General features: G+C 35.0%; 1 protein-coding gene across 2 annotated transcripts in view; it reads right to left on the bottom strand.

Moving 5' to 3' along the window:
- Positions 1-338: 338 nt before the first annotated feature.
- The window catches only part of LOC138320929 (contactin-5-like), a 38,059-nt gene continuing 22,362 nt past the window's right edge, over positions 339-16,035 (bottom strand). For both annotated transcript variants that reach the window (XM_069264240.1, XM_069264238.1), the window contains exons 26-32: positions 15,594-15,740; positions 15,167-15,394; positions 14,770-14,830; positions 12,067-12,187; positions 11,842-11,920; positions 10,807-10,913; positions 339-6,822 (exon numbers count right to left, since the gene is read on the bottom strand). In XM_069264240.1, the coding sequence (XP_069120341.1) occupies positions 6,652-6,822; positions 10,807-10,913; positions 11,842-11,920; positions 12,067-12,187; positions 14,770-14,830; positions 15,167-15,394; positions 15,594-15,740 (914 nt within the window). In that variant the 3' untranslated portion in view covers positions 339-6,651. The remainder of the gene's footprint in view (positions 6,823-10,806; positions 10,914-11,841; positions 11,921-12,066; positions 12,188-14,769; positions 14,831-15,166; positions 15,395-15,593; positions 15,741-16,035) is intronic.

Genomic DNA, 16,035 nt, shown 5'->3' with positions numbered 1-16,035 from the left:
GAAACCTGGAAGGATCAAGGATTATACCAGGACATTCGCATACAGATAAGTTACACTTTAAATCATCGTACTACTCTTGTACCACCACCAATTACTTTAGATATTGTAAACCATCTCTGTATAATATTGTATATATAATTAAATTGTGTTTCGAATTTAGCTGCTGGTTTCTCCTTTCTGTTATTCGTTAATGTAACATCGTATTTAGTTGGTATTTCTGCCCCAAAGATATCAAGTTTAAACATTTGCGCAGTTGTGTGTAACGAGATATAAATGTATCTAATATTTGCAGTTATGAGAAACACTCCCGTAAACAATGGTTGAACACAAACAATATATAACAGTAATAACTATTGTATTTACACGTGTGGCAGGTCTTTTAAAGGGGTAACATATATAAATATTTATCTGAGTATCAAAAATTTGATTCTACACCATATATAACATCACATGAGTGTCAATTAAAGGATAATAAATACGTATAAAACAATAGTCTCTAAGTACAACAGTTAAAATTTGTAAAGCTATATATCAATAATCTCTATAATAATCAATATATAAGCTTGATGTGCATTAAATTTTACATTTAAAAGAATGACATATTTCCTACAACCGGTAGATACAACATATAAAAATTAAAAGTAATTACCTTTACCAAACATCTTCAGATGACAATCAAAGGATTTTGGAAATAGTTAATTGAAGTTCATGTAGAATATTTTCTTCCGTTTCTTATGTTAAATATGATAACGTTTTAAAGTATTCAAATCAAATGGATGGATATCCATTGCAATTAAGCATATAGCTAAACACAGATGCTTGAAACGTTTTAAATGAATAAAAGTTATAAGGAATGATTCGCTAAAACGATAGTGTGTGCCAACGTTTTGAGAGATCTGCATATTCTTCATTCTCATAGCTCTATTCTTATATCATAGATAAGTGTTTAAGAGAATCATGGTTTCACAGACCACTCAAATAAGTTTTCATTCAAGACGGAAGAAAACAATAACAGTTCATGATCAAACGCACGAATGCCTACTTATTTTTAATTAACCTGTACAGATATGCCAACATTATTTTCCATTCTCACATCTTAAATCATTAAATGTAAGTGTATCTTTATGTAGGCTTTATCAATGGTATATTAAAATAGATAAAATATTCTGTAAATGTATTACACATTATTAAAAAATATTTGTTCAATTTTACATATAGGCCTATAATCACATTCCAAATGGTCATTGTGGTCTGTTATTTTTGGATACTTATTGTTAACTATATGTCAGTAAATAAAAATGTAAATAAAACACTACTCATAACCATTAACGTTGTTCAGTTTACATGAGTATTTCATAAAATCAATTTTATACATAATAGCTTGATAACTAGAACAGTGTTTTCATTAGGTACTCACACTACACGTCACAGATAACTAATAACAGTCCCCGTCGGTTTAACCGGCAGCTGACAGAAAAGGAAAGACTAGAAAGACAATTGAACAACACAAAGTTTGATTGTTATAAGGATATACTACTACAGTACCAATAAACACATTGAGACGAGCTGGAGCTGAATCCGTACTAATGGGATTGAATAGTGTGGTGGATGAGAAGCTTATGAATTGTTGGTAGAACATGCAAGACAAAGCTATTGGTTTTTCTGTTCTGAAAGTATCACAATGGTCAAGTAATGACTTTTCGTATGACAATACAAACAGGTTATATGATAAAAAAAATCGTATAACCCTTAAACATGTTCACTATCAAATAGCAAAATAAGAATATTATCAAGGTCAATTCTGATTTATGTAAATATATATCTGGTTTTCGTAATTAAGACAGAGTAATCAAATGACTGTATCATATGAATATACAGTGTACACAAGAAAGTAAAACTACAGATTACTACAAGTCAAGTTGAACACACATTTGAACTATTTAATGTAAAAAACAATAAACATACTATGATATATTTTGCAACATTGTCTAGTGTGAAAAAAACACTATCATAATTAAGTTTTATAATTACTCATGTTTAATTATATATTCTAATAAACTATTTTAGTATTAAGTATAATAATCACATCAAACTACTATTGATAATTCGATATAATATATCAAACAACTTCTCAACAACATTATTAATATAAAAACATCTTTTAAAGGAATACTTTTGACAAAAGTGTGAACATATACAATAATATTCTAATATATTTGCTCCGATGATGGACAGAGGAATGTGAAATAAAATGAATTAAACTTACCAATCTTGTTTATTGATTACAAGATCTGTTTATAAAATTGATAAAATTTTAAATATTAAATGAGATAAAAGCCATTGGTACTGGGTGATGCTATCATACTATCATTGGTTTTATTAAAAATACAAAATACATGTAAAAGATTACAAAACACAATAAATACATGTTGTAGTGTGTTAATCGGTTTTTGACTATTTATTTGATCTTTGTAAGTATCACATCATAATTTTAAACAAATTTAATCCATAAGATCAAGAAAGCTTAAATTTAAAAATAGTGATATTAATTGGTGTATATCATGATTTTATTACACATAAAACTTTAGACAAAATTAAGTATTCGGTGCTATAGATATGATATCGAAAACATTAATTTGATTTTCTAATAGATATCATCAATATGTAACACAAAATGTTGTGCACTCATGATGCAAACCACAATATATTGCATAATGTACTTCGTTTGCCTACAAAATTGAATATTTGAAGCAAATGATATGGCATTGTGCTATAAATATGTAATATTTACCACGCATCACTTAAAAAAGAACTTTCAGGCTGCTTGTAACAAAGTGATTTATTATTTCGTGGTACCTTCAATAAAATACCATGGTCTCCAACCAATAACTGTATGTCTGGTCCTATACAATATAACACCATGGCCTCCAACCAATCACTGTATGTCTGGTCCTATACAATAAAACACCATGGCCTCCAACCAATCACTGTATGTCTGGTCCTATACAATAAAACACCATGGTCTCCAACCAAGCACTGTATGTCTGGTCCTATACAATATAACACCATGGCCTCCAACCAATAACTGTATGTCTGGTCCTATACAATATAAAACCATGGCCTCCAACCAGTAACTGTATGTCTGGTCCTATACAAAAAACAGCATGGTCTCCAACCAGTAACTGTATGTCTGGTCCTATACAATATAACACCATGGCCTCCAACCAGTATCTGCATGTCTGGTCCTATACAATATAACACCATGGCCTCCAACCAGTATCTGTATGTCTGGTCCTATACAATAAAACTCCATGGCGTCCAACCAGTAACTGTATGTCTGGTCCAATACAATATAACACCATGGCCTCCAACCAATCACTGTATGTCTGGTCCTATACAATAAAACACCATGGCCTCCAACCAATAACTGTATGTCTGGTCCTATACAATAAAACACCATGATCTCCAACCAGTAACTGTATGTCTGGTCCTATACAATAAAACACCATGGTCTCCAACCAGTAACTGTATGTCTGGTCCTATACAATAAAACACCATGGTCTCCAACCAGTAACTGTATGTCTGGTCCTATACAATAAAACACCATGGTCTCCAACCAGTAACTGTATGTCTGGTCCTATACAATAAAACACCATGGCTTCCAACCAACAACTTTATATCTTGTCACCTACAATCAAATCAAACACCAGGGCTTCCAACCAGTAACTGTACTGTATGGTAGGCAACAATAACATATTAAACACTAGATTCGATCGCGATCAAAACACGGGATTTCCATCCAGCAAATAATCATGTTATCGATCAGACGATCGCTATAATATTTTTCTGTAATGAGCGAACAAACGGTCGAAAGAACGAACAAACGCAAGCCCGAAAGAAGAAAGAAAACAATAACTATCGAACGAAATGAGCAAACGAACAAAAAAGGGAAAGAAAGAACGAATATCATGATTATATACACAATGTATCTGGTTGAACACGGGTATCAACGTGTCCTTCCTTCCACCCGTCTTTTAATCGGACTGTGCACACGTCCGGTTACAGACAGGACACAGTGCATATACCATGAACATACTTCCAGATTTTATTTTATTAACTCAGACAAACAAACACACGAACACATGAATTAATGGACAGACAGATGAAGGACAATCACGATACGGTGATCACAATTTGCACACATGGACGAACAAACAGCGCTGAAAAGTTGAAAGTTAGAACGCATTACGATGAAATAAATATACACATAAATAACACATAAATGAAGTGGCTTTTTTTTGCCTGCTGTAAAGATACACAGTAAAATCTTAAGTAGTCGAAGCTGAAGGGACTACCTTAAAAAGTTCTTCATCTGGACTTCGATGCATAAACTGTCTAGACAATGCACCTAGTTGTAGTGTAGTTGATGTTATCACTTAAAAAGTTTTTAAGTTTTGAAATTTTGTTTTCAAATATATACTATATTTTTAAATGAAATCTCATTTTGTGTGATGTATGTGAAATGAAGCCGCCACATTTTAACAACCAATTTGATGTGATTATTAACACGCAACACTGCGCGTGTCAGTTCGCTAAACCTGCCTATATTATTAGGCTTTTAAAATGTGTTTTTGCCTAATATATAGTTAGCTCGCGATACCTCTTAAAACGTGAAATCGTAGGAAAGATTTGGCCTACGCTACGTCAGCGGCATATTTCTAATACATCGTCCATACCCCGCTGCCCCCATGGTATATCTCATTTGTGAAATTAAACAACTCTGCACAATGAAATACTTCTGAGACCCTTCTATTTCACACATTTGTAATGGCCGCCGACTACACATTTAGTTGAGTAAACGGCAGCAAATCACCATCGTTTCCGGTTTTATTTTTAAAAAGCCACGTGTAGTTGAGAGGTAAACAAAATGCCAGCCATGTGTAGGCCTGTAGTGAGTTACATGTAGATGTGGTACTGCCGCCGTGTTCAATTTGAATGCTTGACAACATGTCGTGTATGTCGACCATGATTCCACTATAACAAATCTAAGTGGTTGGCATTTTGTTTCGTCACAATAGACAGTCTATTAATCTGTCTGCTCGTACGAAATGACAGGACACACACTGCGTACAGCACGTACATACTTTGAGATATATTTCATTAAGTCTGTTAGACAAACAAACCAAACACACGAACAAACGAATAGACAGATAGACGGACTGAATGATGGATGGAGGGAAGGACATGCAGACACGCACGATATACGATTTCAATTTGCACACAAGGACGAACGAACAGTGCTGATAAGTAATTAGCGCTGTTCAATTAAATGAGCCAATCAGCGGGAGTCTGGTGAGAAAAACAAATTCCCAATTTTAATGGGATTTGAATTGCCATATTTGGAGGGCTATATTTCCGCCATTTTCGAATTCATGATTTCGAAATTATAACCCTGTAGAGACAATATGCCAAAGTCTAAATTTACAAAAAATCAACACCCTACGTTAAATGATTAAAGCCCTACGAGCTCACAAATTACGGAAAGAAATAAGGAAATGGAACAAATTGCAATATTTGGAGAGCTATATTTCCGCCATTTTTCTTTAAGTCCCCTTTAAAATCCATAAATTTTGCAGACAAAAGTTCATAAAACATAGATATGAAAAATCAACACTGTACATACAGATCTAAAGGCGCTGAAACGTCTGCCGCAAGGACAAATACAAATAAAAATTTCGATTTTTGATGTCCAATATATTCGCCATTTTGAATAATATGGCTTTGAAATTGGTCATTTTATGTGCTTTAGAGCATATTCTTTCATATGCGCTCTTCAAAACATTTCTATGGTAAAGTTCATTTTTGACCTTTGTTTGACCTCATTGAACCCTCTAGCGAACTCTTGACCCAGACATAATCTCTGATAACATGTAGTAAAAAAAAAACGTTCAACATCGCACTCAACCTAAATAAGAAACGTACACGCTGAACAGCGAACGGTTATGAAATTATGAGTGTTTAAAGTTTGTTCGAAAAAAGTAGTTTTTTTACGTCTGTGACATTGACCTTGAGCGTTATCGTCCAAAATTGAACGTACGTTTCAAGAACTCGTGTACGTACATAACGTGTCTAAAGTTGAGCGTCGTACCTTGTTCCGTTTGTGAGAAAAAGTGTTAAGAAGGGTTTGTTGAAATAATAAGAATAATAATAAGAAGAAAAAACAGAACAAAAACAATAGGGATTTCCATCCGGAGTGGAAATCCCTAATAATAAGATGAAAAAATCAGAACAATAACAATAGGGACTTCCATCCTGAATGGAAATCCCTAATAATGACAATTTCTGATTAGCCATCATTAACCCTGTTTTGTTACATTATATTCATTCCTTTATCTTGACCAATGAATCTAGACCAGCTTAAGTCTAAGGCCTGAAACTTTTAAAGTATCATAAGTACATTTGTTCTCTTGATTGGTGGATCTGAGCTAGCCAAGTCTAAGGATACACACCACAAGTTTAGACCTGATGGACTATAAAATAGGTGATACATGTACCACCTTAAGTCCACCTCAGCTCTCACTCACAAATTTGATGCTCCTCTTCCTGAGATTCCTGAGACAAAACTCCTCACCAATGAGAACCAACTTGGGGTCATAGCGCTGTTCTTTCAGTGTAAACTACTACTGAGTCATTCTTTATGAGATTGTCAGTATCATTGCCGTGTAGGGCACCAATGTCGGGGATAGCACTTGTTCTCATCACAGCTATGGCCGCTGCAGATTCGCTCCTCATACGATTCTTCCTTTTCAATGTGTTGCTAGCCTATGAAACATATTAAGAATAAGAACCATCTCATCAATTTTAACTTCCAAGAGAAAAATAGAGTAAGTACATGGTAGGGAATCACGTGGTCTGTAGTTGGTGTGTTACACGAATCAAAATGGCGGCCGCCAGCAGTTTTGCCAGAAAAGGAGGTAAGTCACAGAAATTACCCTTTGTATCGGCATTTTATAGTGACGAGCATATGCTATATATAATTCAAGACAAACCGATACCTTAGTTGTGTTGCAACGCTTTGTACTTTTCATTAATATTCTGACCAAAGGTTTGAATCGGAGCGATTTTGCTTGTAGTAAACTCGAACATACACTTTTCGTACGTTTTCTGTGTTTAGACGGTACCATTCGCTGTAAATGTGATATTGACTAAATGTTATAGTCTACATTCATTTGCACATCTAACCTTTCTGGCAGAAAACATCATGTTCATTGTTAATTCTTTGGTTTTACGAAAGAATGAGTATGTAACACGTACCGTTTTGGATTGATGAGTTGACACGAACTGCTACATACATGTATGTCCGTTACTTTAAAGATGCTCCCTCGCCGACAGAGCATAAATGATATTCATAATTTGAACAATAATAATTGGTGTTTTATTAATCGTGTATATATATATATATGTCTAATTAACACATAATATAATTTAACATAAAATAATTTATTTTGCCTTTGATGCATGCGCAACCAGTACATCATTCCATATAGGATATAATGCAACGGATTTTTTTCCGGGATGCAATTAATTATTTTCGATATTTTGAACATGAAGTAAGATTAGAAGCTCAAACTTTTCCACGATGGTAATGGTGTAAAGTAAGTAAATTTTGTAACTGAAGAAAAATATTAAATCGTCTGGTGCTGTTTTTGATAGTGAAAAAATACTATTTGTCAGCGGTGGAGCATCTTTAAGTAAGCTGGCAAACCATGATATTGTAATAATTATGTTCAAGTATGTTTACATGATTAACTCATACCAGTTAGAATTAACCGAATGGTGTAGTACGTGGGCGGTTAAAATTTAAGGGAATGAGTTAACAAGCTATCGTTTAATGGAATATCGTTCAATATCTATGACAACTGTTATAATATCCAGGACATTCACAGCCTACTGCATCAAAGCCATGATTGCATATCATCTGGTTAAGGAAACAAACGGGAAGATTGGGCAATGTCATAACACTTTTTCGTCTGTGTCCGTCCATTTCTAAAAGATCAATATAGATATATACGGTATCTAACACACATGTTTAATGTTTTTAAGTGTTGGTAATGTTGAGATTTGTTTGTTAATCAGTTTTATAGATGAATATGTTATAGAATGAACCTACAACTTAGTCACAGAAAGACATTAATGGTTTCTCGTAACCAATTTAGGCTGATATAATACTTACCATAACTTTATTCATCCAGAGGGAAAATCACAAACAAGTTTATAAACAACAAGTAAGTAATTTGTACAACATAAATAACACACACTTGGTAATTTTCAGAGATCACTTAATAAGACCGGAAGAAAACGCCTGTCAGAATGTCGGAAAGAAGGAACGTTTAAAGTGAACAGTCGGGCAAGGATATATATAGCTAAAGTCGGTAAAAATGGTGTGAATGTATCCAGTATAATTTCTTATGAAATAGAAAAATAAAATCTCTCGTCAAAATCTGTCTGCGCACGAAGAAATTAATTTAAAGTATAGGAATCCTAAAACGTCCTCCCGGCTGACTATATCCGTGGTTACATTTCCACGCAGCCTCGCTTTCAATGCTTTCAACTTTTCTTTATTTCAATGGTCAGAACTGGGAAACGTAAGCAGAACTTGACCGTCGTATTAATATGTGAGAACATTTGGAAGGCCAATGAACGCATTTAGACTGATTTTTTTTTGCCCGACTATTCACTTTAACGTGTTGCCATACAAAAAGATTCCTGTGTGTCAGATGGGTCAAGTCTCCTTGCAATTAGGACTGTACAGAAGAGTTTAAATAAAATTAATGAACAAAACCCATGCTTCAATATGTATTTATTGAGTATCTTAAAGTGAACAGTCGGGCAAGGATGGCTAAAGTCGGTAAAAATGGTGTGAATGTATCCAGTATAATTTCTTATAAAATAGAAAAATAAAATCTCTCGCCAAAATCTGTCTGCGTACGAAGAAATTAATTTAAAGTATAGGAATCCTAAAACGTCCTCCCGGCTGACTATGTCCGTGGTTACATTTACACGCAGCCTCGCTTTCAATGCTTTCAACTTTCCTTTACTTTAATGGTCAGAACTGGGAAACGTAAGCAGAACTTGGCCATCGTATTAATATGTGAGAATTTTTGGAAGGCCAGTGAACGCATTTAGACTGGTTTTCTTTGCCCGACTATTCACTTTAAAATCAATAGTCTTAACATTAAAAATATTAATAAACAAGCACAAGATACTTAAAGTATACTAGTTATCAATCATAAGATCTTCCAAACATTAATTAGCGAGTCGGTTCCGTAATGATTCTTTGTATCATATCGTTATATGTTGATATGCTGTATTAAAAGTCCAGATACTATACAAAATTTGTAAAATGGCTTTTAAAAGGGAATATTGGCTACACCACACACAGTGTATTCTAAATTCGCGAAACTTGTAGGGAACGTCTTTATTTGGAACATTGGAACGCTTGTGAGCACCGTGTCTTTAATTAGAATTACGCTTATCATTTTGCATAAAGAAATAAAGATTGTGAATTAAGGAAATACCCAATGTCATAACTGTTTCCTTCAGAAAAAAGACTTAAAAATCTCTCTATTTAAAATTCCTAGGTTGTATAGTCAAACACATTTACATATATGTGGAATTACGCCAGGGATCCCATGTATTTCGAAGACAATTAAGAAATTAATCACTAATTTGTTATATTCAACACCTAAAAAGTAAAAGTTATTCATCAATATACCAATGACGGTGCTTAAACTCCGTTGGGCTGTAGTCACTGGAGATCAACATGATGTAAGCCAATAATGACTGTGCGGCATATTTTACCTGTTGTTTTGTATGACATATTTGTCGTAAAAAGGCAACGTACATATTTGCCATTTTGACTGAAGCTGCAAACGACGTCCACTTCCGGTCAATTGCGGAACTTCAAACGGGTATATCCTCTCACCTTCCAATGTTATGTGTTAAAGTTTAATCAATTAAATAAGTATACTATTCTTACTTTTAACTCGTATAAGTTAATCTTACATACTTTAACCCGCACTATATCAATGTTTGCCAGATTAGTCAAATTGACGGAAATATGTAGCAGTTCGTTTCATCTCATCAGTCCAAAACGGAAGTGTTTACTCATCCTTTTACAAAACCAAAGAATTAACAATGAACATGATGTTTTCTGCCAGACAGGTTAGATGTACAATTGAATGTAGACTATAACATTTAGACAATATCACATTTACAGCGAATGGTCCCGTCTAAACACAGAAAACGTACGAAAAGTGTATATTCGTGTATACTACCAAGTCTACTACGAGCAAAATCGCTCCGATTCAAAACTTTGATCAGAATGTTACAGAAAAGTACAAAGCGTTGCAACACAACTAAGGTATCGGTTTGTCTAGAATTATGTATAGCATATGCTCGTCACTATAAAATGCCAATACAAAGGGTATTTTTTATGATTTACCTCATTTTCTGGCAAAACTGCTGGCGGCCGCCATTTTGATTCGTGTAACACACCAACTACAGACCACGTGATTCCCCACCGTGAGTATACAAAGTCTTAAATGAATAAAACTCTCAAACCTTGTTGTTTGAATCTTTACTTTTCATCTACGTACTGTTGAGTAATTTCCTGTATATTACCTGCACCTTCATAACAGCAGTATACTGTCTGACAAGTTTAATTATCCTCTAACAGTATAATCACTTATGACCTCTAACATTATGATAACTCTGATATTTAAACAACCTATGACCTCTACATACCTGGGAGTACACTTCCTCTGCAGATAGTGCCATGGAAACGGCCATGGATTCTTGATCATCCTCCTGGTAACCCTGGTGGTCACCAAAGAACATTGGATTCTGTACACCTGTGAAAACAACACACAGAAAGAATATAGGATTATGTACACCTGTGAAAACAACACACAGAAAGAATATAGGATTCTGTACACCAGTGAAAACAACACACTGAAAAAATATAGGATTCTGTACACCTGTGCAAACAACACACTGAAAGAATATAAGATTCTGTACACCAGTGAAAACAGCACACATAAACAATATAGGATTCTGTACACCTGTGAAAACAACACACAGAAACAATATAGGATTCTGTACACCTGTGAAAACAGCACACAGAAACAATATAGGATTCTGTACACCCGTGAAAACAACACACTGAAAAAATATAGGATTCTGTACACCTGTGCAAACAACACACTGAAAGAATATATGATTCTGTACACCACTAAAAACAACACACGGAAAGAATATAGGATTCTGTACACCTGTGAAAACAACACACAGAAAGAACATTGGATTCTGTACACCAGTGCAAACAACACACTGAAAGAATATAGGATTCTGTACATCATTGCAAACAACACACAGAAAGAATATAGGATTTTGTACACATTTGAAAACAACACACAGAAAAATATAGGATTCTGTTTAACCAACCATACATCTTTATTATTAAACAGCAGTGAAACATTTCAACATAAAATTTCTCTAAATTTGTTTGAAACTAACATCCTGGTGACTTCTGCCTCTACATCCACATTTGTTTATTTGTGGTAATAGCATTTCTACTAGCAGAAAGCAGTGAATTAATATGATCAAATGGAAATAGTTTGCATGTTCAAGAAAAAACTCATTAATAAAACTTTGTTAAAGATTAATTGTTATTTTGCTGATTACTGCTGAAAACATACTAGTAAAAGACTGGCCGATCTGTACTGACTTCCTGGGAGCTACATATATATAACTACCCCTGGATAGACCACACATACATACCTGTGATGGAGTGAGTACTCCTCTCAAGATTTGGAACTTGTAGTGTCATGTTGCTGGCTCCCTTCAAACTACCATAACCCTGTTGGAGGTACAACAACAGAATACATTGATCAATTTGGTAATTCAGTAAAGATAATGTATTATAGAAAACTAGATCGATCTCAATCTATAAATATTTCAACAAAGATTAAATACAGTGAAAGAAACTGCAGCTGCTAAACTCACTTCCGGGACAGACGGGGACCTCATGGTGCTAGCTCCTTCGTATCGTACATCATCAATGTTTATGTCCACTTGACCATACTGATCATTTTCTTCTACTACAGATGATGTTCCCGACCCAGTTCTGTGGAAAAAGAGCAACAATTAATATATAATTTTTTTAGGTCACCTGAGACGAAGTCTCAAGTGACCTATTCTAATCGCCTTTTGTCCGTCGTCGTTTGTCTGTAAACAATTTACATTTTCGACTACTTCTCCACAACTGTTGAAGCAATTTCAAGGAAATTTTGCACAAACCTTCAAAGGCATAAGGCCAATCAAAATTGTGAATTATATGGTACCCACTCTCCAAGGGGCTGTGGGAGGGGCCAAAAGGGGTAAAATTGAGTAAAATTTCAAAAATCTTCTTCTCTACTCACAGATGTGGTAGAATAAAATACTCTTCATAGATAGAGAGGTCTTAAGGTCCTTTACAAAAATTGCGAATTATATGACCCTGGGGTCTCTAGTTTCCCCCTGGGGAGGGGGTTAAGTTTACTATAGTTTATATAGGGAAAACACATTTTTGAGCATTATTTGGTCATTTGTAATAGGAAATTAGTCAAATGTTGTCAGAATTATCAGTATGAGATGGCCATTAAATCCTATTAACAAATTTTCTATGACTGACCCCCAGGGGCCTTAGGGGCGGGTTCAAAAAGGGTTAAATAGGCTAAAACTTCAAAATTCTCCTTCTGAAATTCTGGAAATGGTAGAATCAAATACTTTTCAAAGATAGAAATGTCTTAAGGTCCTTTACAAAAATTGTGAATTATATGACCCTGGGGTCTCACATTTCCCCCTGGGGAGGGGGTCAACTTTACTATAGTTTATTTACATGTAGGGAAAACACATTTATGAAACACATTTATGAGCATCTTTTGCTCAATTTTCATTGGAAACGAGTCAAACTTGGTTAGAATTATTAGCCTGAGACAGCATTTTAACATCATATCTATATTGGTCCAGGCTAACCCCCTGGGGGCAGAGGGGTGGGGCTAAAAAAGGTCAAATAGGCTAAAACTTCAAAAATAATCTTCTAAAATTCTGGAAATGGTAGAATCAAATACACTTTATAGATGGAAAGGTCTTAAAGTGTGTTTTATAAAAATTGTGAATTATATGACCCTGGGGTCTCATGTTTCCTCTTGGGGAGGGGGTCAAGTTTACTATAGTTTATATAGGAAAAACACATTAATGAGCTTTTTTTTGCTCAATTTCATAGGAAATGAGTCAAACTTGGTTAGAATTCTTAGCCTGAGATAGCATTTTAATATCATATCCTTATTGGTCCTGGCCGACCCCCTGGGGGTAGAGGGGCGGGGCTAAAAAAGGGTCAAATAGGCTAAAACTTCAACAAGAGGCCCAGTATCACTCACCTGGTTTGTAATGCCAAGTACTGTTGTGAATACTGGTTCATTGTTTCTTTTCTGAAGGAATTTGAATATTTACCTCTAATTTCCCTATTGGGCCCCACCCCTCCTGCCCCTTGGGGATCAGAGCCAAAATTTATACAAGTTCTGTTCCCCTTTCCCCAAGGATGTTTGTGGCCAAATTTGGTTACAATACATGAAGTGCTCTAGAACAAGCAGCAATTTATAAGATTTACCTCTATTTCCACTATTGGGCCCTGCCCCTCCTGCCCCCGGGGACCAGAGCCAAAATTTATACAAGTTCTGTTCCCCTTCCCCCAAGGATGTTTGTGGCCAAATTTGGTTACAATCCATGCAGAACTCTATGACTAGTAGCGATTTTAAGGATTCACCTATATTTCCCCTATTGGGCCCCGCCCCTCCTGCCCCCGGGGGGTCAAAGCCAAAATTTATACAAGTTCTGTTGTCCCTCCCCAAAGGTTGTTTGTGGCGAAATTTGGTTACAATCAATGCAGAACTCTATGACAAGTAGCGATTTAAAGGCAATGTTGACGGACAGACGGACGGCCGGACGCCGGACACCGTACCATGACATAAGCTCATCGGCCCTTTGGGCCAGGTGAGCTAAAAATCATCTAAAATTTTGGAAATAGTAGGATCAAATAATTTTAGATGGAAATGTCTTAAGGTGTTTTATAAATATTGTTAATTATATGATCCTGGGGTCTCATGTTTCCCCTTGGGGAGGGGGTCAAGTTTACTATAGTTTATGTAGGAAAAACACATTAATGAGCATTTTTTGCTAAATTTCCATTGGAAATGAGTCAAACTTGGTTAGATTTATTTTCCTAAGATATAGCATTTTAACATCCATATCAGTCCTCGATGGCTCCCTGGGGGACCAGAGGGGCAGAACCAAACAGGGTCAAAATGATTAAAATTTCAAAAAATACTTCTAAGTTCACAGGTTTGATTGAAGCAAATACTCTTCATAGTCTAAAAAGTCAAATTTATAAATCACTGACCAACTTCAAGGCCCAGTATATAGTGTTTATATGTCTTTAATTTGTTTCATTATTTGTTTCATTATATATTCTAACTCAGGTGTCCGTTAAGGCCCATGGGCCTCTAATTTAAATCCAGATATTATCCCACAATAAGCTCTTGATATTTATTCACCTATTTCTGTTCTGTAACGTCTAAGTCATCTGGCATTAAGTGTAGTACATATCAATCAGTCTTCAGTTTAAGTTACAATAGTTCTAAAAGAATTCAACTTTTATACAATACACACCTGGATGAACTTGCCCTTGAGTCATTATCAAGAATGATTGGTTCTGGAGTTTTGCTTCTACCTGGGAAAAAGACTGATATTATAGTTTCACCTGCTGTTAAATTGTGGATGAATACCACAAACAAAGTTTTCTTAATTGATTATATTATTATACAAAAAATATATCCAAGAGCTTCATGGCTAAAATTCATTAAAACATTTCAACCAGTTATCTCCCCTCACTACCTTATATTTCCTCAAATCTAACTATTACAAATGGTAGAAAGTCATAAATGAATGACTGCTAATTTAGGTGTTATATACTATTTCAAAACTACAAAATACTGGTGATGTGACATTAATTGTAAAATGTCTGAACAATCATACACCTGTAAACCAGTGTCATTAAATCCCTTACCAATGATTCCAGGTGTTGTCTTCCATCTCACACACAGACACACTACCAGGACAATCACCATGGTAATGAGGAACACACCAGCCAGGCTGCCACCTACAACTGCTACAAGGAAGTCATCAGAGTTGTCTGCCCCTGCTGCCTGTACTGCATCTGTTGTTGAGGGAAGTGTTGGGGTAGGGGTAGTAGGGGAGGGTGTCGATGGGGGAGGTGGAGGGGGAGGCAAATTCTCTGTAATTAAAACATTTGTACATCAAATTATTTACAACTGACAGATGACATTTAAATTTAATTGCCATTTTCAAACACAATGTAATATTATGATAAAAAAAAAAAAAAAAAGCAAACTAAAATTCAGCTGGTTCGCATTATTTATTCTGTTTTTATAATCTGTTATACAAGTATAAATTATGAGTTTATTGTACTGTACCTGTTGTAATGTTAACAGTCTTATTATCTCCCCTGCCGGCATCACCATATGCAGATAACGTGATGGAATACGTAGATGAGGGCAGTAAGTCCAGCAGTACTACAGACGTAGATGTGGTCATCATAGATCTCACTGAGACAGCACTTCCTATCAACACAAAAATAAATATTGAAACAACACATACTCATAGTGGCTCTGTAATAAACAAGTTCAAGTTTTGACTGGCATGTGACGTTTCCATATACTGAGAAAATTGTGCAATTATGACATCATCATTTCTAGTAACCTCTCCCTTATAACAGTGTACCTACTAATCTGAAATCAGACAAACAACTTTTTTCTTTTTATTTTATTCTTGTATAATACTAAGGAAACAAAACAAAAATCTATTTGATGATTCAATTAGTAACAATTAAATGCAATAAGTTATTACAACTCGTTG

This window comes from Argopecten irradians, chromosome 4, assembly GCF_041381155.1.
Source record: "Argopecten irradians isolate NY chromosome 4, Ai_NY, whole genome shotgun sequence".
In the NCBI taxonomy this organism is placed as follows: domain Eukaryota; kingdom Metazoa; phylum Mollusca; class Bivalvia; order Pectinida; family Pectinidae; genus Argopecten; species Argopecten irradians.
Note: the sequence above shows the minus strand (reverse complement) of the source record. Positions and strands in the feature narration are given on the sequence as shown.